Consider the following 26,616-nt stretch of genomic DNA (forward strand, 5'->3'; position numbering starts at 1 on the left):
AGTGGTATTCCAAACAGTTTGACAAAATACCCATGTCAAGATTAAGTCTCAAGACGTTGTACTGTACATTGAACTTTATTTTCAAAAGGGAAAATATATAACTTCAATAAATACTGTCGAAACATCATACATACAAATGGACTAAACATTTCAAAAAAGGTTGATATTCTACAGCTAACACATTCTGAACTTTAATTTACAATTTTTTTCATACTGAGAGCTAAGGCTACACCCGCTAGCTGATATACTGCCTTGGGGGGGCTATAGTGAAAGCAGCTCAACAGACTTCTCCAACACCAACAACACCCAAGTACTTACTATGCTGCGGAGACAACTGAAGACTGAAATTGTAACTGTTGGATAAGAAAGATGTAAATCTAGTTAAACAGCAACTGCTTGGAGAGGGTGGAGAGAAAGGGGGATACCTCTCTGCTGTACAACAACGCATTCAACAATCATGCGTCTTCTGCATTTAACCAAACCCCTCAGAGAGGTGTGGGGGGCCGGCTGCCTTAAATCAACATCATCTGCGCCTGGGGAACAGTTGTTGGGGGTTAACCGTCTTGCTCAAGGGCAGAACGGCAGATTTTTTCCCACCTTGGGGAGTCGAACCTACGACCTTTCGGTTACTGGCCCAACACTCTTAACCGCTAGGTTACCTGCCGCCATGAGCTAGTTCTACTTAGCTACTGGACTTAGCCTACTGCCCCAGTGTACTGGTCACATTCATTATCAAATAAGTTGTATTTGAATCAAGAGTAGGCTACGAATGTGGTGCCTCTGTACCAGAGATGAATGAACAGTGAGTAATATGTAGCCTGGCCTAGCGCTCCACACAGAAATCAATAATAGCACTGTACAGGTCATGAACCAGCAAACATTGATAACTAGACTTGTCTTTACAGACCATTGTCCTTCTTGGAGTTCGATAAGAACTCACATTGCATAGCCGAGGACATCCTTGAAGAGATCTGTGCAATGGTCTTCTGGGTCGATAACCGAAGCTCAGTGGCTTGCTCAGCACTGGCCATGTTTAAGCCCTTAATTAAGCTTGGCATGGGTGTGCACCACATGTACTGAGGCCCTGGCATCGCAAGAGTTAGGCAGCACAGCTTAAGTCATCCTAGTGACAGAAGAACAGGGGTGTAGAATGTGTCCTCAGAGATACTGTAGCACATCCTTCAAAATCATTGGTCATGGTCGTTACACAGCTTATCACGTCGGTCGTTGCCAGAGAGCTACTTTGTGAGCGATTTCAACACTCTGTCAAGCTTTTTCGGTTGTAAATGATAACAGCAAAACAAAGGGTTCATATTATGCTGATGTTTAAAAACAGCGCTAGAACGATATGCAAAGGAGCAAAACATAGTAAAAAGGCTTTCAGATCTTTCGTAACAGTGTGCAACAGCTTATAACAAACATCCCATTTGGCAAACTCATAAAGGAAGTAACAAAAGAGAAAGGGGGAGAAGATGGGCAATGTGAACGAACCAGTGTTTCTGTCCTTTAGTAACTTCTTTGTCTGTAAGTGCCAGACCCAGGGGCCAGTGCAAGAGATCCATTTGTCTTCTTGATCCATTTTACTGTAGCAGAACACAGCGGCAGTCTCTCGCTTCTAAACAACAATCTTGTCACTCAGTGGTGAATCCACCACCATACCACTTCTCATATTATCTTTCTGAAGATAAAACCTGATACCACTTTAGCTCTTTTCCTGTCCAGATCGCAGACCAAAAGGTTATGGAATTTACTAGACCAAAAACATTATTTCCTGGTGTAAAGAAAGCTTGAGAGGACCGACAGAAGTCAGCATGTCTTCCATCTCTTTCTTGTAGTTTATGTCAAAGGGTTGTTGAACATCTTGGCCATAAAAATAAACTGAAAACCAATTCTGAAGCCTCAGATGGGCTCCAGTGTCCGGTTTCCTTCAGTCTCCCTGGTGAACTTCTCCTATGGCGCAGACTAGGGCAGCTTGATTTAAGTTTGTACGTTTTGCGTCAATACAAACCAGTGGAGAAGCTGATTTAAAGTGCAGAGCTAACTCGCCTTCTCACTGCTTTGCGTGTGAGTCGAGGGGGAGGGCTCTATGCAAAGTGTCCAGTCCCCATCACCTGCCTGCTCCTCCCACAGTCAGTCTCCCTACCCCAACCAATCACATTATTGTACAGCTCTTGGCCTTGTCTTTACGCAGGTCTGATGTGACAGCGGTGAGTTCGGGCCTACTGGGCATGTGCGAGATCCTCTTGGTGCCCCTGGAGGATTTGTTGCGTTTGACGTTCTTGTTGCTCTTGTTGACGCAGGCCAGCGTGGCCACGTGGAAGATGTCTCTGACGCTGTTCTCAGACTGCAGGGATGAACACTCGATGTAGGGAGCACTGATCTGCTTGGCCATGTTGGAGCCCTGAGAGAGAATAACACCAGGAAATCAGTCTTATTGGTATTCATAGCTGTTGAGGTTTACAGGTACCACATTTCATAATACCACATTAAGGCATATAGTACTAGACCAATAATTCAAACAACTTACCGTAATTTATGGACTATTGAGCACACCTGAATATAAGCCGCACCCACTGAATTTTTTAAAAATTATTATTTTGTACATAAATAAGCCGCACATGTCTATAAGCCGCAGGTGCCTACCGGTACATTGAAACAAATGAACTTTACACAGGCTTTAACGAAACACGGCTTGTAACAAAACATTTGCAGTAAACAGTAGCCTACCAAGTCATTGCTCCAGACCAAGCTCCCGTGCAGCAGCTCTATTTCCTTTTCCAACAGCCAGATCAATCGCCTTCAACTTGAAAGCTGCATCATATGCATTTCTCCGTGTCTTTGCCATGATGAGGGTGACAAAATGACTACCGTAATCAGAATGATGGGAAGTTTGAGAGCTCTCAATTTAATCTAAACAGTAAACAAAAAAGTTTTGACCTTAACCCATTCAGCAATTTCATTGGTCTAATGAAAGCTTCATGCCCCCAAAAAACTGAGCACGGCACGGAATATTTTTTATTTTTTGAAAGCGGGAAAAATCCATATATTAGCCGCGTCATTGTTTAAGCTGCGAGGATCAAAGCGTGGGAAAAAAGTAGCGGCTTATAGTCCGGAAATTACATTATGTCCACATCATAGTGAGTGTTAAAGTATGAGCAAAATGCATGTACCACCTACCTGATCATATGACACAGGTGTCTGTCTGTGATTGGACAGTTCCACCAGTGTGGCGAGGTCTGTGCGGAGGTCTGACTTGCATCCCACCAGCAGAATCTTGGTGTTGGGACAAAACTCCTGGATCTCTACTCGCCACTATAGAGAAATCAATTCAGAAAAGAGAGAAATCAGTAACACTTCTAGTACACATGTGATTTTACAGGTTTGGCTAATATTCAGTGTCAGGCATCCAAACATAAGAGTTATGCATGTAAATCTCAACAAAAAGTTATGCACCCGGACCTCAAGTTAAGATTTGAGCCCAAAATAGTTAGACAAGTGCACAAAGGGCTGCATTAATGGGCACTGGAGTTTTTCCAGAGAGTCAACCACCCACACATTCTCTTCATATCATGCTGTCATCTTTGAAAACAGTCACTGACAGCGCCAGCTCTGTATCACACAATTTAAGTAATGGAAAACATCCTCTTCCACTTTCCCAGGCTTATTCTGTGCCTTGAACAACTGGCCTCCAGCTCTCTCATTTCCCCCCAAAACAATGCCCAGTCTGATCAGTGTGTGGTCCAGATACTGGGGCCCAGCCTGGTGATTATGTTCTCTCCAGAGGGATCATTCCCACTCTCACTGGACCAAACTCCTCTCAGCTGGCACAATACCGAGCCCTGTGCCATTACAGGTCAAAGGGCACCGAGACCCAGAGTAGCCATGCCTGGGATGCCACATGTGAACAAGGCCTGTTGGACTACTTCTCAGACTCATGTGTCCAGTGCAGTAATTTTCATCAGTGGGGTTTTTCAATAGCCACTTCACCCAGCAACACAAACATGCCTTTTCCGAGAGGGTCAAGGGGACAGAGGGAAAATGCCTGTGGGACAGGTCACTTAATTCAGGGGCAAATCAGAAGAAGCTTACAACTTACAGGACATATGAAATGCTCACCTTCAGTACACTGTCCAGGGTGTCTGGTCTGCTGATATCAAAGCAGATGAGGACTGCATCAGAGTCTGGGTAGGAGAGCGGTCGCACATTGTCATAGTACGGAGATCCTGCAAAAACACAATAGTAAAAACCTGGTCAAAAATATGCAAATTAGGCCAAATAAAAAAACAAAGAAATCACATCCCAGCTCTGCACTATTCCTTACATCAACTAACATTAGTTTAGCTCAGATAACTCAAAATAATTTAGTACCTAACAGATTTTACTGTAAATGTTAGAATGACCCAGGGAAAGCAAAATTCTTCCCTAACACCATTTCACTGTGAGCCAGCACATCCATAAATTATTACGCTTGTGTCATCATTTCAGCTGCACTGCCCGTGGGCCTGCTCGCTCCCTGCCCTCCATTCATACCCAGCCAGGAACCCACAGTCAGAATTAGGACAGGAGACATCTGTAATACGGAGCAGATAGCGTAATCGGAGAAACCCCCCTCCATCTAAGAAACTAATTAGTCACTCCAGTCCCAGGTCACTGCTGTACATCACATATCCCACACAGTGTCAATCACTTGACTGTCTTGCTACATAGAATGCAGTGGGGCAACTGTGATTAGGAGCAGCTTGGATTCAATCTAATTTGCGTTCTAAATTTGGAATGATACATTTTCAGCAAGTCTTTGAAGCATCTTTCCACATGCATTTTAATTTCCTAAATTCTATTGCACAGCGCATGCTAATATAATTGTCCGGATTAGTCGCCAAAGTCAAGAAAGGTGGTGGTATGCTAATCTCGTAAACTATGCATCTGATTAACGACATGTAAAAAGCAAGATGCATGAGATTTCACAAACTGAATTTGGAAAAGCAGACAGAGCATGTACTGACTAACTATCACATTGAAACCCAACACATTTGCAGTCTGATGACTGGCAGCGGAACATCTGCACTTCCACCTTCGGAATGCTATGCCAGGGATTGTGTTTTTATTATTTTCAGATTATGTCTGGGAGATCCTTTGAGGGGGGGGGGGCTACACTGTCAGCTACACTGACATTTCGGTATTCAACGAGGACAGCTCAAGGAATGGTTCCCAGCGATGGGGGGGTTTAGGAGTGAAGCCTTATTCTGAAAATGGAATGTAGATTAAATCATTTCATGCATAGACAGCTTCTCCCCCTCAAACATGAATTCTAAACTTGATACCAAAAAATACGTTTGTACATTAATGACATGTTTCATGGAAAACACATGGCCGGAATGTTACATCCAATTTAAAAACTTACATTTCCCTGAACAGCAAGTAATGCTAAAATCTTATTTTGGAGACGGAGGGAAGAGCTTGTTTGTACTGAGTAGGCCTAAGAACTACGCCAGCATATGGTGGTGTTTGACCAATCTCCCACTGCTTTCAAGTTTCCATGACCAAATCTACACTGACAAGACAAATGTAATTTCTCATGTCTGGTGGGCAAGGTTCATAAGCTTGTTGTTATGCGTTTGATCTATGCCTGGTGGGCCGCTCTAGTCCAGTGATTAAGATTTGCTTTTGTAAAACTTTAAATGGTCTGTGTGGATCGGTCTGACCAAGCTGATAAACTGAGTGACGATTGGCAGCCCTTCTCTGGCTTTAAACATTCTGACCCACTGAACTATGGGACTGCGACCAGGTAGAGAATGAAGACAAATATTTAACAGTAAATAGTCGCCCAAAAGAGTATACATTGCCTCATGGAGACTTTCCTCAGTCAATTGAGCACAGACAACCGGCGTAGTGATGACACCAGGAAAGGGGAGGAGTCCAGAGAAGGTACTGCTTTTTTACGATTCTGCTACTGAATCGACTAGCAGTCACTTTAGGGATCCAGACCGTTATACAGGAGCCCAGGAAAAGGAAAGGACAGCCATGCCGATGGACTGACAGACAGCGCATTAGCCCCATTTCACTGCAGCCCTAAGGCCTTGTTCAGTCCCCAGAGCCAGCCAGCCAGACACCCACACCCATCCCTCTACCCCCTACTGTGAATAAAACACCCCCGCTATCAGACTGAAGGAGCCATTCTGATGGAACTATTCTGAGGGCTTAAAAGGAGATCCCAGTTGGAGTCCATAAAAGACAGGCTACCACAATGCGTCTGACAAGCAGAGACAAGGGGCATCTTTTATTCTACCCATTCCTGATGACAGCAGGGACCAGCTCAAAACAGAACCACTGCCCCCCCCCCCCCAAGGACAGCGACACCATCATTTGTTTCATATCCCATGTACTTGAGGGAATAAGATCAAGTGCTAGAGTGCAGTCTGTGTGTAACCGGAAATAGAATAGAGAGCATGGATGACCTTTCCCCCCCCCTCAGACCACTAGAATGAAACTGTACATGAAATCTACAGATGGAGGACTTGTCTTCAAATGGTGAGAGGGGTCTCCAGGGAACTCTAAAACACTAAAGGTAACTTTGTCCTTGACCGGTGATATGGAGACATCTTTCACTGTGGGAATACCTCTAAAAGAACCCCACCATATTCTTGGCTTGCGCATGGAACTGCCTTGTTTTACATATTCAAAACAATCCGAGAAAATGAAAAGTAACTAAATCATTGATGAAAAAACTATTGGTACATTGAATCAACTTCAGTCTGGTTTCAAACTCAAAATGTGAGAACGTTTCCTCAAAATACAGTTTTCAAAACAAGCTTTCCTTTTTATTTTTTATTTTTTTATAACTTTGCATTGTGAACAATGGGGTCTTTGTGAGGATTAAAATGTAGTCTTGTGAATGGCATGCAGCTCAAATTCTCTCAACCGACATGCATGAGCTCTGCCAGTGCCACTATAGTAGAGGGCAGCCCAGCCACATCAGTCAAAGGCTTAACTACCAAAACAATGAAGTCACAATAAAAAAGACACTTAAACTTTAAGGCTAGGGGGGGTAGTATTTTGATGTCCGGATGAAAAGCATACCCAAAGTAAACTGCCTGCTACTCAGGCCCAGAAGCTAGGATATGCATATAATTAGTATATTTGGATAGAAAACTCTGAAGTTTCTAAAACTGTTAGAATGTCTGAGTATAACAGAACTGATTTGGCAGGCGAAACCAAGCACAATCCATCCAGGGATTTTTTTTTAAGTCAGTGTTTTCCCCAATTGTTTTCTATGGGAAGCCCTATTTATGATGAACCTGGTTGCAGTGGCTTCCACTAGATGTCAGTCTTAAAAATTGGTTGATGTTTTTCTTTTGAGAAATGAAGAAGTAGTGCTATTCAGTGTAAATGTCACTCCAGGTGCACTACTGTTTTGGTGCGTGTGAACTGGAACGTGCTTCAAGTTTTTATCCGGTATTAGAAACAGTTTATTCCATCTTAAATTTTATCGATTGTTTACGTTTTAGGGTACCTGAGGTTGGATTAGGAACGTTGTTTGAAATGTTTGGACCAAGTTTACAGGTAACTTATTAGATACTTTGTAGGCATGTTGGGCGAGTTGAAACCGGTATATTTCTGAATCAAACGTGCCAAATAAATTGACATTTGGGACATAAAAGGACCATTTGTGATGTTTCTGGGACATGGAGTGCCAACAGAAGATCTTCAAAGGTAAGGCATTAATTATAGCGCTATTTCTGACTTGTGGTGTGATTGTATGCGGGGCGCTGTCCTCAGATAATCACATGGTCTGCTTTCGCCGTATTTTGAAATCTGACACAGCGGCTGGATTAACAAAAATGTAAGCTTTATTTTGATGTATTACACATATTTATTTTCGTGAATGTTGAATATTGATATTCTTGTAGTTTGAATTTGGCGCGCTGCCATTTCACTGGATGTTGTCAAATCGATCCTGCTAAAGGGATTGGCGCGTGAAGGGATCCATAAGTTAAGACAGGAAGACCAACAGGCCTAAAAAGCGGTCAATTTCTTCAGAGACCTCAAGAAGCGGCAAGCAATTGGGAGCATTGACAGACACGGTCTGCTACACCTAATCTGAACAAAAGAGCAACAGCTCTCTCCTTGCCTGCCCCTCAGGCATTGTCTCGGACCTCATCCGCCAATAGGTAAATGACCAGCCTGAGGGGCATCTACATGGGAAAAAATATATATATTTTGTGAATGTCTGTGGGGGGCTAAGGAGACACCTTACAAATGTTTTAAAACATTTTTTTTTAATGAGCACCTAAACAAAACCCATAGCACTAAAGAAGTGTTTCCCCTGTACTCATGGAAAACACACTTTCAGTGTAAACTTAAACCAAATCCTAAATTTGTAGAAAATACACTAGAAATCTCCAAAATAAAAACTAAAAATGATTAAACCAATAAATAAACGAATTTACAAGTACTTTTGGCATGGCTGAATTATCGACCGGGCACATGCCCAGGGGCCCCAATTGATTGTTATGCTTGAGCAAAACAGAATTAGCCATAATAAAATGCGTCGAATTGCAGGAAATGTTTACACTGCAACTCCATGGGAAGATTTGCAGAATTAAGTACATTAAAATTGCTAAATTCTCTCGGCTCCTTGGAAGAATTTACAGAATTGAAGGACCAAGTTATAAATTGAAAATGCTTGTTATCTAACGAGCTCATGGTTAGCAACATTAGCCTGGTTAGATCACTATCCATTTAAACATGAGAAATTCATAAAAATGGGTTTAGTTCTTTGGCTTTTATAAACCAACAGTCTACAGTGGTTCCTCCTTTAAAAGTTGCGTCATACCTTGCATGCTGCCGCAGCATTTTTATTTAACTAGGCAAGTTAGTTAAGAACAAATTCTTATTTTCAATGGCAGCCAAGGAACAGTGGGTTATCTGCCTTGTTCAGGGGCAGAAAATGTTTACCTTGTCAGCTCGGGGATTTAATCTTGCAACCTTTCGGTTACTAGTCCAACGCGCCAACCACTAGGCTACTTGCCGCCCCGCAGCACAGTTTAATGCTTAGCCATTTTTTCCTGTTACTGCAAGTTATTGCTAGTTTGACCACCAGAGGACATCTTTGAGAAGCATTTGATAGTATTCCGTATTGGCATTACCAGAGAATTTTAAGCCTTTATAATAACAGTACAGTCGTGGCCAAAAGTTGAGAATGAAAATGTATATTTGTCAAAGTCTGCTGCCTCAGTATGTATGACGACAATTTGCATATACTCCAGAATTTAATGAAGAGTGATCAGATGAATTGCAATTAACTGCAAAGTCCCTCTGCCATGCAAATGAACTGAATCCCCAAAAAACCTTTCCACTGTATTTCAGCCCTGCCACAAAAGGACCAGCTGACATGTCAGTGATTCTCTCGTTAACACAGGTGAGTGTTAACGAGGACAAGGTTGGAGATCACCATCATGCTGATTGAGTTCGAATAACAGACTGGAAGCTTCAAAAGGAGGGTGGTGCTTGGAATCATTGTTCGTCATCACCATTGCTTTGCACAAAAAGGGCTTCACAGGCAAGGATATTGCTGCCAGTAAGATTGCACCTAAAATCAACCATTTATCGGATCATCAAGAACTTCAAGGAGAGCAGTTGGGAAGGCTTCAGGGCACCCAATAAAATCCAGCAAGCGCCAGGACCGTCTCCTAAAGTTGATTCAGCTGTGGGATCGGGGCACCACCAGTACAGAGCTTGTGCAGGGATGGCAGCAGGCAGGTGTGAGTGCATCTGCACGCACAGTGAGGTCCTGGCGTGCAGTGAGGTGAAGACCTGGAGGATGGCCTGGTGTCAAGGGCAGCAGAGAAGCCACATCTCTCCAGGAAAAACATCAGGGACAGACTGATATTCTGCAAAAGGTACAGGGACTGGACTGCTGGGGTAAAGTCACTTTCTCTGATGAATCCCCTTTCCAAATGTTTGGGGCATCCAGAAAAAAGCTTGTCTAGAGAAGACAAAGTGAGCATTACCATCAGTCTTGTGTCATGCCAACAGTAAAGCATCCTGAAACCATTCATGTGTGGGGTTGCTTCTCAGCCAAGGGAGTGGGCTCACTCACAATTGTGCCTAAGAACACGGCCATGAATAAAGTGGTACCAACGCATCCTCCCCCAACCATCCAGGAACAGTTTGGTGACTAACAATGCCTTTCTCAGCATGATGGAGCACCTTGCCATAAGGCAAAAGTGATAACTAAGTGGCTCGGGGAACAAAACATCAATTTTTTGGGTCCATGGCCAGGAAACTCCCCAGACCTTAATCCCATTGAGAACTTGTGGTCAATCCTCAAGAGGCGGGTGGACAAACAAAACCCCACAAATTCTGACATACTCCAAGCATTGATTATGCAAGAATGGGCTGCCATCAGTCAGGATGTGGCCCAGAAGTTAATTGACAGCATGCCAGGGTGGATTGCTAAGGTCTTGAAAAAGAAGGGTCAACACTGCAAATATTGACTCTTTGCGTCAACTTCATGTAACGTCAATAAAAGCCTTTGACACTTATGAAACGCTTGTAATTATACTTCAGTATTCCATAGTAACATCTGACAAAAATATCTAAAGACAGACTTTGAAAATTAATATGTGTCATTCAAATTGGCCACGACTGTATATGGGATTGATTAAGAAATGTGGCTTAATTAATATGGTGTTTCTATTCAGAGAAAAAGGAAAAACAAAACCCTCCGGGTTTGTATGGCGCTGTACAACGTGACGTCAGGAGTAGGCTACAGGATCGGAGGAACCTTCATTAGACAACTTTGTTCCAATAGGTCTGTAAATCAGTCATATTTATTCCCATAGTAATTTGTTATGAATCCATAACTAAATCAACATCTGCATTTTGAAAGCGTATTTATCATTTTATTGGATATTATGGTGTTTATATTCCATGAAAAACCCTCTGGGTTTGCTAGAATGGAACAGAAAATACGACGCTGTACAATGTGATTCCATGTGTTATTTCATAGTTGTGATGTCTACTACAGAATTAGACATTACTCAACACTAGTGAGACTCATTTCACCTATCGAAAAATATTTCTCAATGTTGTGACTCTCCGCCAACAATTACATAAAGGATTGGAGGACTCCAAATTATTATCTAAGGGGCATTTTCCGTTAGATATTCTCAGATCCTAAGGGGCTTCGATATAAGTCTCAATAAAAAAAAAATGTAAAAAGTAATAATATTTGCGATTGTTTTTATTTAACCTAGAGTAAGCAAGAAAGAGGCAAAAAAAGCAGGCATCACTTGCTTATATTCAGTCAACACATATCAAGAATATCATAGCATACAAGTAATTCATTATGGACATTTTGAAAGTGTACTTATCATTAACGAAAGCATAAAGATGGTGATGAAGAAATGCAGTACAGTATATGCTTTTACATATGGATAATAAAGCATATAGAAGATAAGTCACCTGCATTTGTTTTTAGGCTACTGTACAGTGACAACATAGCATATAGTACATATTGTAGTAAACATGGGAAAGTGCCTAAATCCTTACTTTCTCGGTGACCTCAAGTACTTATTAACACGGTCTTTAATGCTTTTTCAGGTTGCAAGGATGGAAACTTCTGAGACACAGTATTAATGATGAACACCCAGAGGTTCACTGATAAGCCACATTTGCCTCGGGATCCATCCCAGTTTGTATTCCGTGCCCACTCGTGATATCTCTTCGGTTACACATCCTTGGAATAGCAGAACAGCGTAACGGTCCAGGTGGCCCTTGCTGTACAGTTGGTCAAGTTCTGTTGTCAGAAGAGGAATGGAAGTGTCAGGGTGAACCGACGACCTGATGAACCCGCCACGCAGGTTGACTGCCTGTCGGAGGTAGAGTTCCAGAGCTCACAGTTGTGCCTGGCATAGATTGTGACGCCATCTCCTTCCTCACCCTTTTCAACACTTCCCTCACCTGACTCCGCTAATGAGGAGTGACTCTCCGCCAATACCGCCTGGCTCTGGACCAATGCGTCAGCTGTCACCCGTATCTCTGCCCTCAGAGAATGTTTTTCTGCTTTCAATGACTCGATCTTCAAAGTTTGAATCTCACCCATGAGCACCTTCAGATGAGCAGAATGGTACCGCCCTGAGCCCCCATCGATTACAGTGGCCTATGGTAGATCAATTAAAGAATTAAAAGTGACTCCAACATGCATGTTAAGAATCTAGCTTAACAGCTTTCTTGGCAACCATGCGTTTTTTCAGTGCGGCCCGTTGTCCAGCCCTTTGTCCACGGATCACCAGATGTTTGTAAGCGCTGCAAAAACACATTCACATTTTTAGTACACAATTAGAGTTTAATATACAGTATGCCTACCCTGATAAGGTATATAGCCCCTTTTAAATAAAATGCTCTGAAACCAAAATACCTTTCAGTGATCCTCTCAGCTCCGGCTCATTTAAGTCCTCTGGTGGTTACAGTCCTAACCCTGGAATGGGTAGCACCATAGAAAGAAGCTGGTTTGATAAACAATGTCCATATTGTCTGTTCTCTTTGGTCGCAATGTGATTTTTTTCATTAAGAGCTCGTTTTTGAAATGGTAACTGTTAAGGGTGGAGTGAGGAAAGGCGCGATTCAGGTTACAATAGGCAATAAGTATACAGCAGACTGCCCTCACTTTGATTATATTGTAGCACCATGATTTCTATTCATTTAAGTGAGCAGATTAGGGCATTCAGGAGGAACAGAAAGTCTACTGGAGACATTTCAAAAATACTGGTAGACTTGGGGATTTTGGTCACAGACAGTGCTATTCGGAAAAACACTATCAGATGCCTGTTTTACACCGAACTTGAAAGGCCAGGAAAATGAACAGCTACAGTAGGCTACCATATTTTTATTTAAGTATTATTAGGCCTACATTAGTCAACTGCTGGTCGAAACCTGCTCCATGCTTGTTTCATTACATTATCATGCATGTCTCAGAGCAAATAGCCTGGATTGTTACACCCATCTCATTCCTCGCTCTTCCACACGTCATTCAGGACACTTGTGGGCATGCTGGCAGGAGTTACTGTTGATTTTGTAATTCATGTGTATCATGTTTCTAGTCTATTGCATAGTTACAATATGTAATCATTGATGTCCCAGGAGCAGTCCACTGTTGAAGTTTATAAATTTTAATACATACATTGACACCAGTCACAGAATGGAGTTTGATACACCTGGCATTGGATGACAGATTTAAAAATAAAATTTTAAAAAAATAAATAAAAAAAACACTTGCAAAATAGCCATTTTTGTAAATTAACTTTGACCAAAACAATATGCACAATCGTTTGCCTCCACATTAACATATTTTTTGCTTGACTTGTTATAACTACTTACATTTGTCTCCCTGTAAGGTTTTGTCAGCCATCTATGCTGAAGAAAGCCACAAGGGAGGGGTGGCACCGCGTCAAAGTCATCATTGGAACCACTCGATATGATTGTCATTAAAAAAAACCTTGGGACCCAACTGCATGAGAGCTCTAACCTCCCCTTGTGGTGGTCTGAAGCAATGAAGACGTGACGCTGGGTACCTCTAAGTCCCGGTGTAAGCTCGCAACTTTTAAAGGAGGAACCACTAGCTTGCTAACAGATGGTGAAGCTAGGGCTTGGCATTCCTGATAATGTGCCTGTTGGTGAGGGGTAGGTAGCCTACTTCAAGTACTACTTGACTTGTAGCTACCCTAGCTAGCTGTATTATTTTAGTCTGGCTTTGAGAGGTTTCAGAGATGGACTGATCAGCATCCTCGTGTCAAGTGTGCTTACATTACTGCGGGAGAACATTGATATGTTTGCTGTTACCCTCTGTACAAGCAAATTATTATAGCTAGTAGGCAAGGTTATGTAACCTTATTTAGTGTTACCTGCTATGGTGGGTTTTATATTAGTTGGTATGCACACATGAGATCGAATTGAGGGTGTATTGATAACACATGCTACTCTCAATTTGAAGTTGAACTTGACTGATGCCATGACGGCAGCTGCTAAGGAGGGAGCAGCTGCGAACCAGAAGACTGCAGCCAAGGCAGCGCTGGTCCACACCTACCCTGTGCATGGCCAGCATGCTCATTAGGCAGCTGCCTATGGTAGCAGACAGAAAAGGGCAGCATTTTTTGAGCTAAACTGACCAACGCACCTCCAACACAAAACATCACAATTCTGCTCAGAACAATGACTCAACCAGTGGCTGTAAGGGCTTTTTAGGGGAGCGTTGATGCCAACCTGTGATAAGCAATGACCACTGTCAAAGGCGCAACATATTTTGCGTCGCTGCATCTCTCCAACAGCAGTAAATTGTCTAGAAAATATAGGATGTGGTAGAAAGTGCATGTATCCTACAGGCTGGAGATAAATGACAATGTAATGAGACTGACACTTTACATTGTGCAGGTTTCTCCGATCAACTAGCCCATCCTAAATGGTGCCAAATAAATTAAGTGCTGTCATGTTAACCTAAAAACAGGACAGGTCAAAGTAAAATGGATAATCACAACTGTTGTCCAGGAGTTACACCTCATTGTCAGTGGTTTCAATCTTTTTGGTCCTGTCCAGATGTTTGTTGAGTGTTTTATAAAACTGTAGCCTGACCAGATGGGCATTCATAAAATTAAACTTCAGGCAACACCTCAGTAAGCCCGGAACACAGATTCCTTTTTGGTGCAGTTCAGACCAGCCTTGATTTCCACATCCACTGGTTTTGGGTCTGGACCAGACCTGAACCAATCATAGAAGTCCATGTACGGTTCAGATTTTGTCCAGTCCAGCCTTGATTTGGCCCAAACAGAAGTCTTTTTTAAAAGTATTTTCACATTCAGAACCGAAAATGAACCCGATTTCAACGTTGGGAAAATATGGTATTTCAGTGTCCTGGAAGAGATACATTGTAAAAACGTACAGAAATACATTTACCTTTCATAATGTCTGGAAAAGACAAATAGTGCATTCAGAAAGTAGTCAGACCCCTTGACTCATTTTGTTACAGCCTTATTTCCCCCCCCCCTCCCCACACACACCGTTTAGACATTGTTGGAAATCAAATGAAACGGAAAAATCTTATGTAAATAAGTATCCAAACCCTTTGCTATGAGACTCGAAATTGAACTCCGGTGCATCCTGTTTTCATTGATCATCCCAGAGAGGTTTCTACAACTTGTAGAAACCACCTGTGGTAAATTCAATTGATTGGACATGATTTGGAAAGGCACATACACGTCTAAATAAGGCCCCACATTTGACGTTGCATGTCAGAGCAAAAACCAGAGCCAGGATTGTGGCGAGTCACAGATCTGGGTAAGGGTACCAAAACATTTCTGCAGCATTGAAGGTCCCCAAGAACACAGTGGACTCCATAAGAAGCTTGGAACCACCATGACTCTTCCTAGAGCTGGCCGCCCGGCCAAACTGAGCAATCGGGGGAGAAGGACCTTGGTTAGAGAGGTGACCAAGAACCCAGCGGTCACTGACAGAGCTCCTCTGTGGAGATAGAGAACCTTCCAGAAGGACAACCATCTCTGCAGCACTCCACCAATCAGGCCTTTATGGAACAGTAGCCAGACAGAAGCCACATGACAGCCTTGGAGTTTGCCAAGAGGCACCTAAAGGGCTCTGACCATGAGGAGACATTTTTTTTCTGGTCTGATGTTACCAAGATTGAGCTCTTTGGCCTGAATACCAAGCGTCACATCTGGAGGAAACCTGCACTATCCCTACGGTGAAGCATGGTGGCAGCATCATGCTGTGGGGATGTTTTTCAGGATTGAGGGAAAAATGAACGAAGTATAGAGAGATCCTTGATTAAGTCCGGAGTCCTCTGAAGCAGGTTCTCTGACTGGGGCGAAGGTTCACCTTCAACAGGATAACAACCCTAAGCACACAGCCACGCAGTCTCCATAGACAAACATTGGCAGTGGAATGGCCGTATTGAAGAGCTCAGTGACTGTCAATGTGGCGCCGTCATAGGGTGTTACCTTTCCAACAAGTCAGCTCAAATGTCTGCCCTGCTAGAGCTGCCCGATCAACTAAATGCTGTCATTGTGAAGTGGAAATGTCTAGGAGCAACAACGGCTCAGCCTCAGTGGTAGGCCACAAGCTCACAGAACGAGACCAGAGTTCTGAAGCGTGTAAAAATCTGTCCTCTGGAAGCCAAACTACCTCGAAGCCACGTCAGCACAAGAACTGTTCGTCAGGAGCTTCATGAAACGGATTTCCATGACCAAGCAGCCGCAATAGCCTAACGCCACCATGTGCAATGCCAAGCGTAAGCTGGTGGGGTGTAAAGCGCACCACTATTGGAGCACTGGAAATCATGATTAATCACGCTTCATCATCTGGCAGTCCGAACAAATCTGGGTTTGGTGGATACCAGGAGAACGCTATCTACCCCATGCCTAATCACCCGGCATCAGTGCCTGACCTCACTAATGCTTGTGGCTGAATGGAGGCAATTCTCTGCAGCAATGTCCAAATATTTAGTGGAAAGCATTCTCAGAAAAGTAGAGGCTGTTACATGAAAGGAGGAGACCAACTTAATAAATGCCCATGACTTTGGAAAGAGATGTTCGATGAGCAGGTGTACACAAACCTTTGGTCATGTAGTGCATGTAGTTTGTGGCATTGTATTGCTTAGTTTATCATTTGTGTCAACTTTGAAGTCAATCTAAGCCACAGATTAGCTTCCTCCATTAGGTACTTAACCGTTATAGATGCAGACCCGAACACATTCAAGCAGCACTTTGAGCAAAAGCATCCCAAGTCTCTACTGGTCCCAGTACTGGTTGATGTGCAGGCCTAAATGACCACACACTCAAATGGACCTACAGCTGGGGTAGGATTCTTCCATCATTCAGTGTAAACCACCACATTATCCCCCCCAAAAATGCTGTCCTCAATGTTTAAGTTTTATTTATGGCTCAGAAATAAGGGATTAGATAGACCACTGGCTGAAACAGAAGAGGATCTGGTAAAAAATAAGGGTAGGTTTCTAATATCTAGGTAGGTAGCTAGCTTCCTTGCAAGAACTAGCCTAGAATTCATGGCACATTATAAATATCTGACTGCTACTAGGATAGTACTCTGTACAATACCAAATGCATAAAAACAAATGAGTTAAATAAAATATGGAACAGCGACTGGCCTGCAAAAGATGTTCAATACATCTTTTGTTTTGAATCAAGGTAGCTAGCTAGTTGACAGCAAAGCTAGAGAAGACATGCAGGAGCTTACAGGGATTTGTAGTCTGGCATGACCTGTACTTTGACGCTAATTAGCATTTTCAAATCTGAGATTAAACAGAGCCAAATATTCATAAAGTCTCGCTAGGGTAAACACAAAACACAGCCCTTATTTGAAGTGTTTCTAAAATACACAACTGATAAAATGGTGGGAAAACAATTGGAGCAATTTCCGTGTTTGACTGCTAGGTCTTATGGACATGGACACGTCCACTGTAGGGCTCTAGTCACATTCATAGCACAGGGTGAGAAGATGGGTTCATACCAAACATGACCCAATTCAATATGTACAGGTTAGAACAGTGTAGGGGTGAGCCAGAGGCTGCTAAACAACACAGAGTGGAGAAACCTGCACAACCATCTGCTCTACATACTAACAGCTAGGCCCAGAGCCATTGATATTCAGTATAGTGATGACCCAGGTGATGCAGAGCTGCCAGCTCACGCATTGGCTGAGACTTGCATTTGACCCCCCTCACAGCACACATTGAAAAGTACCATGTTTAATTAGTCCATTATATCGTCAGCACGTTAACTTTTCAACTGTGCTCCAAATCGATTTGAAATCCATATCCGCAATTTAATCTCCCGGTTGAAACCACTATCATTGTCCCGTCTAGCCACAGCATGGAACCATGACACATTGAAGCATAATCGGTTTAGTTATGTAAGGAATCAAGGGGATTGGAAGCATGTTTTAAAGAAACGCCTCTTAAGATGAATGGAGCTGAGAGTTTATGAAACTAAAGAGTAGCATGTTAGTTTAATGTACAATGTTGTCAACAAAATTAGGTTGCTATTACTCTTCCCATTGCAGAATGCAGCCTTTTGTCATCATTGTACTAAAGTCAATTTAATCCACACTTACATTAGTCCCCTCTTTGGGGTATTGGCATTTAGGCTGTGACAATGAAGACAGCAGACAGACCTACTAGTGCCAAACAGGGAAGCTTGGTAGGGTCACCTGATTTGTAACTATGAAAATAATTGTCAAAACAGATTGCGAACGCAAGTCAAATTATAGCGGGGACAAATAGAAAAATTATTTGGTTAGGGTGTAGGGGCAGATAGATAATAAAATCTAAAGACCAGGTAACCATTTACTTTAGGCTGATCAGTGGAACAATTCTAATTCTTAAGGGGCTAAAATAAGGTAATTAGCTTGTTCGCAATAACTGTTATTCCCCACTTATTTTATTATTACACTTCTTCCCAGTACAAATCACATATTTGAAATCTGGTGTCTTAATTATTTGAGGCTAAGTATTTTGCAGCCATTCATGGACAGTTTTAAATAAGTGATACAAATAAAGCGTTGGCTATTAAATGCTTCAGTTTAAAATTTGACATTAGTATTATGCACAGTCTAGGCAGAGATGGTGGGGGGGAAAAAATAAATATATCACAACTAAGACATCAAATTGTGTAAGATGACAGCAAGGATTGTCCTGTCAACTACATTTAGTTTCAGCAAACTTAACCTGTGTAAATATTTGTATGAACATAAGAGTCAACTGAGACAAACTGAACAAGTTCCAGACATGTGACTAACAGAAATTGAATAATGTGTCCTGAACAAAGGGAGGGGGGGGTCAAAATCAAAAAGTAACAGTCAGTATCTGGTGTGGCCACCAGCTGCATTAAGTACTGCAGCGCATCTCCTCATGGACTGCACCAGATTTGGCAGTTAGCCTCTATGGGACCGGCGGGACGAATTCGTCCCACCTACGTAACAGCTAGTGTAATCCTGTGGCGCGATTTTTAAAACGTTTGAAATGCTATTACTTCAATTTCTCAAACATATGACTATTTTACAGCTATTTACATTTAAGTCATTTAGCAGACGCTCTTATCCAGAGCGACTTACAAATTGGTGCACTCTCGTTAATCTAACCACACTGTCCGATTTCAAAAAGGCTTTCCAACGAAAGCAAAACATTAGATTATGTCAGCAGAGTACCCAGCCAGAAATAATCAGACACCCATTTTTCAAGCTAGCATATAATGTCACAAAAACCTAAACCACAGCTAAATGCAGCACTAACCTTTTATGATCTTCATCAGATGACACACCTAGGACATTATGTTATACAATACATGCATGTCTGTTCAATCAAGTTCATATTTATATCAAAAACCAGCTTTTTACATTAGCATGTGACGTTCAGAAAAAGCATAACCCCCGCAAACTTCCGGGGAATTTACTAACAATTTGCTAAATTACTCACGATAAACGTTCACAAAAAGCATAACAATTATTTTAAGAATTATAGATACATTACTCCTCTATGCACTCGATATGTCCGATTTTAAAATAGCTTTTCGAATGAAGCACATTTTGCAATATTCTAAGTACATAGCCCAGCCATCACGGGCTAGCTATTTAGACACCCGGCAAGTTTAGCCTTCATCAAAATCATATTTCCTATAAGAAAAATGGTCTTACCTTTCCTGTTCTTCGTCAGAATGCACTCCCAGGACTTCTACTTCAATAACAAATGTAGGTTTGGTCCCAAATAATCCATCGTTATATCCAAACAGCGGCGTTTTGTTCGTGCGTTCTAGACACTATCAGAATGCTAAATCACGGTCGTGCGCATGGCGCAGAACGTGACAAAAAAATTCTAAATATTCCATTACCGTACTTCGAAGCATGTCAACCGCTGTTTAAAATCAATTTCTCGTAGAAAAGCGATAATATTCCGACCGGGAATCTGCAATTAGCTAAACAGCCGAATGAAAATACTCCACGGGGGCGAATCGCGCACGCGCCTAATTCTATTGTCCACTGATGGGACACTTGGAAAAGGAGATAATGTGTTTCAGCCTGAGGCTGCCTCGTCATCGTTCAGGTTTTTCCCGGGTTCTGAGAGCCTATTGGAGCCCTAGGAATTGTCACGTTACAGCTAAGATCCTGACTCTTCAATAAACAGAAGCAAGAACAACACCTTGTCAGACAGGGTACTTCCTGCATGAAACCTTCTCAGGTTTTTGCCTGCCATAGGAGTTCTGTTATACTCACAGACACCATTCAAACAGTTTTAGAAACTTTAGGGTGTTTTCTATCCAAACCTGAACAATAATATGCATATTCTAGCTTCTGAGTTGGTGTAGGAGGCAGTTAAAAATGGGCACATTTTTTCCAAAATTCTCAATGCTGCCCCCTAGCCCGTAGAGGTTAGTGCTGTGAGATGTTAACCTACTCTTCCACCAATGACACAGAATAATAAATATCAGGCCGCTTGTAATGCTGGACAGAAACATTCCTCATGAATGGTTTCTGCTAAAATAAGCATTTAATCATTTTGTAAAACAAACATATTCCCTGGTGTAAAGGCCATATAGATGTGACTGATAAACATTAGAAGCAGCACGTGATGAGTAAAAAAAAGTTTGTGCAAAGGGTCAATGCAGATAGTCCGGGTAGCTATTTGGTGAACTATTCAGTAGTCTTATTGCTTGGGTGTTGAAGCTGTTCAGGGTCCTTTTGGTTCCAGACTTGCATGGTACCGCTTGCCATGCAGTATTAGAGAGAACACTGACTTGGGTAGCTGGAGTATTTGACCATTTCTAAGGCCTCCCTCTGACAACATCTGATAGAGGTCCTGATGGCAGGGAGCTTGGCCCCAGTGATGTACTGGGCTGTACATACCACCCTCTGTAGTGCTTTGCGGTCAATGTCAAGCAGTTGCCATACCAAGCAGTGATGCAGCCAGTCAAAAATGCTCTCAATGGTGCAGCTGTAGTACCCCCCCCAATCATCCAGCCAGGTTGGAGTACTCCGAGGCTGTTGTATAGAAGGTAATTACCTTTTGATCTGCGGCTGGGTTAGATACCCCAGGGACCACTAGATGTGGGCATTTTGTACCAAGAAATGTAACGTAAGCAATGTGTCAGCATTTATTTACTCAGGAAAAAGTGTTTGAACTGGGGAAGGTGTGTTTAATTTGATTTGGGGTGTTGCTGACAGTCCAGCAGTGGCATGTATTCATGGAAGCCAGGCTGAATGCATTTCACCTGAGAAAGCGTCACAGCAAGCGAAACAGCGCCCCTCTGTCTCTGTTGGCCATCTGACGCCGTCTGGTCCAAGAGAGTATGACATTGTTGACACTGTAGCATTGGACACAAGGGAAGCCAATGAGCATTTGGCCTCCCTTGATAAAAAAAATGTATAAAAACAGAAAAATAAAATCAAGGGATGCCCGTTTGGATTTGGTGTCACTGTGACAGACACTTGAATTGTTGCATCTGGTTGTGTTGTCCTCTGGTGGCTAGCTAGATAAAATTGGCCCTTTCTTAAATTAGCTATGGATGGAGATAGGGATTAATTCTTTCTACTGGCCAATGATTATAAACGTTGGTTCAGAATCGCCCATTAATTCATACATTATGCCCCTGGCCTGAGAGGATGGAAGTTCAACATGTACAGTCCATTCAGAGAGTATTCAGACCTTGACATCAACATTGTTACATTACAGCCTTATTCTAAAATTGATTAAGTAGTTCCCCCCCTCAATGTACACACAATACCCCCATAATGACAAAGCAAACTGGCTTTCATAAACTTTTGCAAGTGTATTCAAAACATTTTTTTTATATATCACATCTACATAAGTATTCAGACCATTTACTCAGTACTTTGTTGAAACACCTTTGGCAGCAGTTACAGCCTTGAGTGTTCTTGGGCAAGTCACAACAAGCTTGGCATACATGTATTCGGGGAGTTTCTCCCATTCTCTGCAGAGCCTCTCAAGCTGTCAGGTTGGATGGGGAGTAGCAGCACAGCCATTTTAAGGTTTCTCCAGAGACATTCAGACTTGTCCCAAAGCCAATCCTACCTTGTCTGTGTGCTTAGGGTCATTGTCCTGTTGGAAGGTGAACTGTCACCCCAGTCTGAGGTCCTGAACACTGGAGCAGGTTGTCATCAATGATCCCTCTGTACTTTGCTCCGTTCATCTTTCCTTCTATCCGGACTAGTCTCCCAGTCCCGGCCACCGCGCTAAACCGTAGGGATGATGCCAGGCTTCCTCCAGACATAACACTTGGCATTCATGCCAAAGAGTTCAATCTTGTTTCTCATGGTCTGAGAATCCTTTAGGTCCCTTCTCCCGATCTGTGCCTCAACACAATCTTGTCTCGGAGCTCTACGGACAATTCCTTAGACCTCATGGCCTTTTTTGCTCTGACCTGCACTGTCAACTGAGACCTTATAGACAGGTGTGTGCCTTTCCAAATCATGTCCAATCAATTGAATTTAGCACAGGTGGACTTCATTCAAGTTGAAACATCAAGGATTATCAATAGAAACAGGATGCACCGCAGCTCAATTTCAAGTGTTATAGCAAAGGGTCTGAATACTTATGTAAATGAGGAATGAGATCCACACAAATACCTGTTTTCGCTTTGTCATTATGGGGTAGTGTGTGTAGATGGCTGAGAATTTTTTTTTTTTTTTTTAAATAAGGCTGTAATGTAACCAAATGTGGAAAAAGTCAAGGGGACTGAATACTTTGAAGGCACTGTACCTAGATGTAGAAGGCTAGTGTTATCCATGTAACGTTGCCCATGAAATGGAAATTAGGCTAGCAAGCAAGCATTTTAGCCAGGTAGCCTAGGACCAAAAATATATAAGTGTGTACTGTGTGACAGAGTGATAGACCGTTTCCTCAACATTAAAGAGAGGACGGCATTGGCGTTTCTTTACAAGTAGGGTGAGGCAACAGTTGTCACTGTATTAGACTAAGCATGAGTGATTTGATGTTGAAAGGGTGCTGGAATAGTGGAGGCAGCTCATATTTTCTTTGCAACTCTGTGATTCTAAATCAATAATTGTTTAGTGGTCCGCAAATGTCCGAAACATTAACTGGCTTGACCATGCTATAGGTCATGTAACTGGTTGTTACATGCAATATTCTTAGTGGACTTCAGACAGTCGCTCTCCAGTCATGATAAAACAAAAGTTTGAATTTATTCTGCCACTGTCTTATGGTCTCGGCCTTTAGTCGCATGGCATATGAACTAACAGGTTATGTAGCAAACGATGCAATTATCACAAAACCGGTTGCAATGTGGCTTTTTTTGGCTTCCCCAGTCAAAAGTTACCCATGCACCGCTACTGCAGTCAAGTCTCTAAATTATGAATTTAAAAAACAAAAGATGTTACATAAACATTGAGTGTTTATTTAATAACCATTTATTCATCTTTTCTTAGCTGGTGCCTCCACTGAGAGCACCAAATGCCTTCATCTGTTACACATCTGAGTGGAGAGAGAGGATGTGGACACTGCATCCTGAATCAGTGGTTGCCATGGCACCACAAGGTCACCTAGAGAGCTCTGTAAATATTGCAGACTGTATGTGTTATTTTGAAGTGTTAAGCATTGCTTTTTACCCTTTCACTGCTCTGGGGTTTGATCACTTACATCTTGTGGTCTTGACTCTCAAACTTCAAGAATTGTGATGGAAAGTCTATTTTTGGCTTACACATTAGAGCTCGCTAGACGACGGTTTGGATTTAAATAACGCAGCCCATGTTTCTTCAATTTAAGCTGTTCGGAATAAATACAAGGACTGCATGCCGTGTCGAGAGATGGCAGAGGAGGCAGAGACTGTTCTTAAGTGCCAATTTGTGCACTTTTCACTGGCATCACCCAGGTGGGTGCTACATGTTCGGCAATGGAAGACCAGTAGCCTACCTACGGAGGAGTGACGTTTGGAGGAACTGACAGTCAAAGCAGGTGTGAGGCACTGATGAAGAGCTCCAGGCCTGTTTGTCTTTGTTTCTTATTGGCTGTAACAATGCCCCCTCCACTGCATTCCCAAGCCAAACTACCTCAACTCCTGGCCTTTCCGTCATTCAAAGCCAACTAGAGAAATTCAATCTCAGTCAACTCAATTTAAATGTGTTCAATACATCCTCACGCTGGTGGTCCATAACATTGCAAGGATGCAGTGTCAGTTTAAACTCTGGATATTCCTTGCCACCTACTGGGCTTGTTTAATGTATTTATGACCAGTCAAATTAAGATTAAGTGGTGAAGATAAGTTTACTAATTCATGGCAACGTTCACATTCCACCGTGCCAGTCCAAATTCCACATTCGGGTTCGTGCCCTGTAGTGCAGTATTAGTAGGCTCTTATGTCTATGTACACTAAACAAAAATATAAAACGCAACATGCAAAGTGCAGGTCCCATGTTTGATGAGCTGAAATAAAATATCCCAGAAGTTTCCCATATGCACAAAATGCTTATTTAAAAAAAAAAAAAAAGAAAAGTGTTTACATCCCTGTTAGTAAGCCTTTCTCCTTTGCCAAGATAATCCAGCCACCTTACAGGTGGCATATCAAGAAGCTGATTAAAGAGTTTGATCTTATACAGGTGCACCTTGTGCTTAGGACAATAAAAGGCCACTAAAATGTCACAACGCTTCAGATCAAGTTGAGGGAGTGTGCAATTGCTGACTACAGGAATGTCCACCAGAGATGTTACCAGATAATTCAATTTGTATTCCTCTACCATAAGCCGCTTCCAATGTCATTTTAGAGAATTTGGCAGTACATCCAACCGACCTCACAACCGCAGACCATTTGGGCTCCCGAGTGGCACAGCAGTCTAAGGCACTGCATCTCAGTGCAAGGGGTGTCACTACTGTCCCTGGTTTGAATCCAGGCTGTATCACATCCAAACGTGATTGGGAGTACCATAGGGCAGTACACAATTGGCCCAGCGTCATCCAGGTTAGACCTTCATTCTAAACAAGAGCTTGTTCTTAACTGACTTACCTAGTTAAATAAATGTCTATGGCTTGTTGATGTCAACATTGTGAACAGTGCCCCATGGTGGCTGTGGGTTTATGGTATAGGCAGGCATAAATTAAACAAAAACAATTGCATTTGATCTATTGGCAATTTTAATTCACAAAAATACCACGAAGAAATCCTGAGGCCAATTGTGAAGGCAATTTTTTTTGTAAAACATATAACCAACAAATGCATCTGTATTCCCAGTCATGTATAATCCATAGATTAGGGCCTAACGAATTTATTTTAATTGACTGATTTCTTCATATGAACTGTAACTCAGTAAAATCGATGAAGTGGTTGCCTTTATATTTTTGGTTCAGGATAGAATGCTGTAGAGATTAAATAGACATTAAATAGTATAATTCAAGAAGTTCTCACCTGATGTGTCCCAGAGACTGAGTTCTATTCTTTGCGTGTCGATTTCAAAACTGGCTGTGTAGTTCTCAAACACCGTTGGGACATAGTTCTATAAAATAAAGAATTTGCAATACATCATTATGTTGATCATACACGTTATCCAATATACCAAGATGAGCTGTACTCAAAACACTAACACATTATCCATCGTAATTTAATCTGTAACTCTGCAAGCAGTCAATTTGAATCACTTGGTCTGTGCGTAAAAGCGCACAAAAGTTCAGATGATATCCTTTGCCAACACTATCTCTTGGGTAACGACTCGTAAATGGCACAAAACACGCAAATTAGTTAACTCATCCGAACGACATACAACAATAGTCCTACCTCTGGAAAGCAATCTTTTGCAAAGACGTGAAGTAGAGCAGTTTTTCCACACTGACTGTCCCCAACTACAACGATTTTACACTTCACGCTCTGGTTAGGATCCATCTCGGATTTCGGTGAAAGCTTTTGACCAGATCCTGTATCCTTCATTGAGTTTTCAAATGTCTATAGATAAGCACCGCACCAAAATCAGATCCCCATAACAATCACTACTGTCTTGTGATATTGTTAGATGCGTCCTCTATTCACCGGTAAACTGCTGTTGATATTGTCAGCAACGTCCTCTACACACCGGTAAACTACTGTTGATCATGCAAAGCGACGAACACAGGGGGTTTATATACGAGGCGCTAAACCAATCAGCTGCCTCTGTCATTTGATGAAGTAGTGGTCCGCCCCTTTCTCCCTCGTGGAGACGTCAACATTACCACGTGAACAGCGCCCTCTATTTGTCGGTATTCCCTTACCATGCTCTCAGAGGAGAGGACAAGCAAGATGGGTTTGGAGGTGAAAAGAAGCTAGCAAATGTCCATAGTAAAAAACTAACAAAAGAGTCATTGTCATTGTGGCTGATTAAGTGGGATACCTCAAGATAAGGTAATAATACAGTTACTTAACGGTCCATTATGTAATTCAGAAATACTTGAAAGGCTGGCACAACACGTGCTGAACATCTGGTGAACTAAAAATCACATAACTCATGTTCAGAAACTTGTGGCTGATGCAACAACTTTGTGGTGTTCCCTCAGGGCGAAACACAGCACTGACACCACATGGACTGTCATCACTAGTTACCACA

The 26,616-nt window shown here is 42.3% G+C and overlaps 1 protein-coding gene across 1 annotated transcript; it reads right to left on the bottom strand.

Annotated features, from left to right (window-relative positions):
- Positions 1-56: 56 nt before the first annotated feature.
- Positions 57-26,129, bottom strand: LOC115160856 (rho-related GTP-binding protein RhoE). Its single transcript, XM_029711337.1, has 5 exons — positions 25,818-26,129; positions 25,452-25,539; positions 4,117-4,223; positions 3,178-3,312; positions 57-2,401 (listed from the first exon to the last, which is right to left on the bottom strand). The coding sequence occupies exons 1-5, from the start codon at positions 25,965-25,967 to the stop codon at positions 2,153-2,155; spliced, it is 729 nt and encodes a 242-aa protein (XP_029567197.1). The 5' UTR covers positions 25,968-26,129; the 3' UTR covers positions 57-2,152.
- Between the last annotated feature and the right edge of the window lie 487 nt (positions 26,130-26,616).

This window comes from Salmo trutta, chromosome 24, assembly GCF_901001165.1.
Source record: "Salmo trutta chromosome 24, fSalTru1.1, whole genome shotgun sequence".
Taxonomy (NCBI): Eukaryota; Metazoa; Chordata; class Actinopteri; order Salmoniformes; family Salmonidae; genus Salmo; species Salmo trutta.

Coding starts and splice junctions, on each gene's coding strand:
- LOC115160856 (XM_029711337.1), bottom strand. CDS start 25,967: ATGAAGGATACAGGATCTGGTCAAAAGCTTTCACCGAAATCCGAGATG. Junction 25,540..25,817: donor CAAAAGATTGCTTTCCAGAG/GTAGGACTATTG, acceptor TTTATTTTATAG/AACTATGTCCCAACGGTGTT. Junction 3,313..4,116: donor CCCTGGACAGTGTACTGAAG/GTGAGCATTTCA, acceptor ATTTCTCTATAG/TGGCGAGTAGAGATCCAGGA.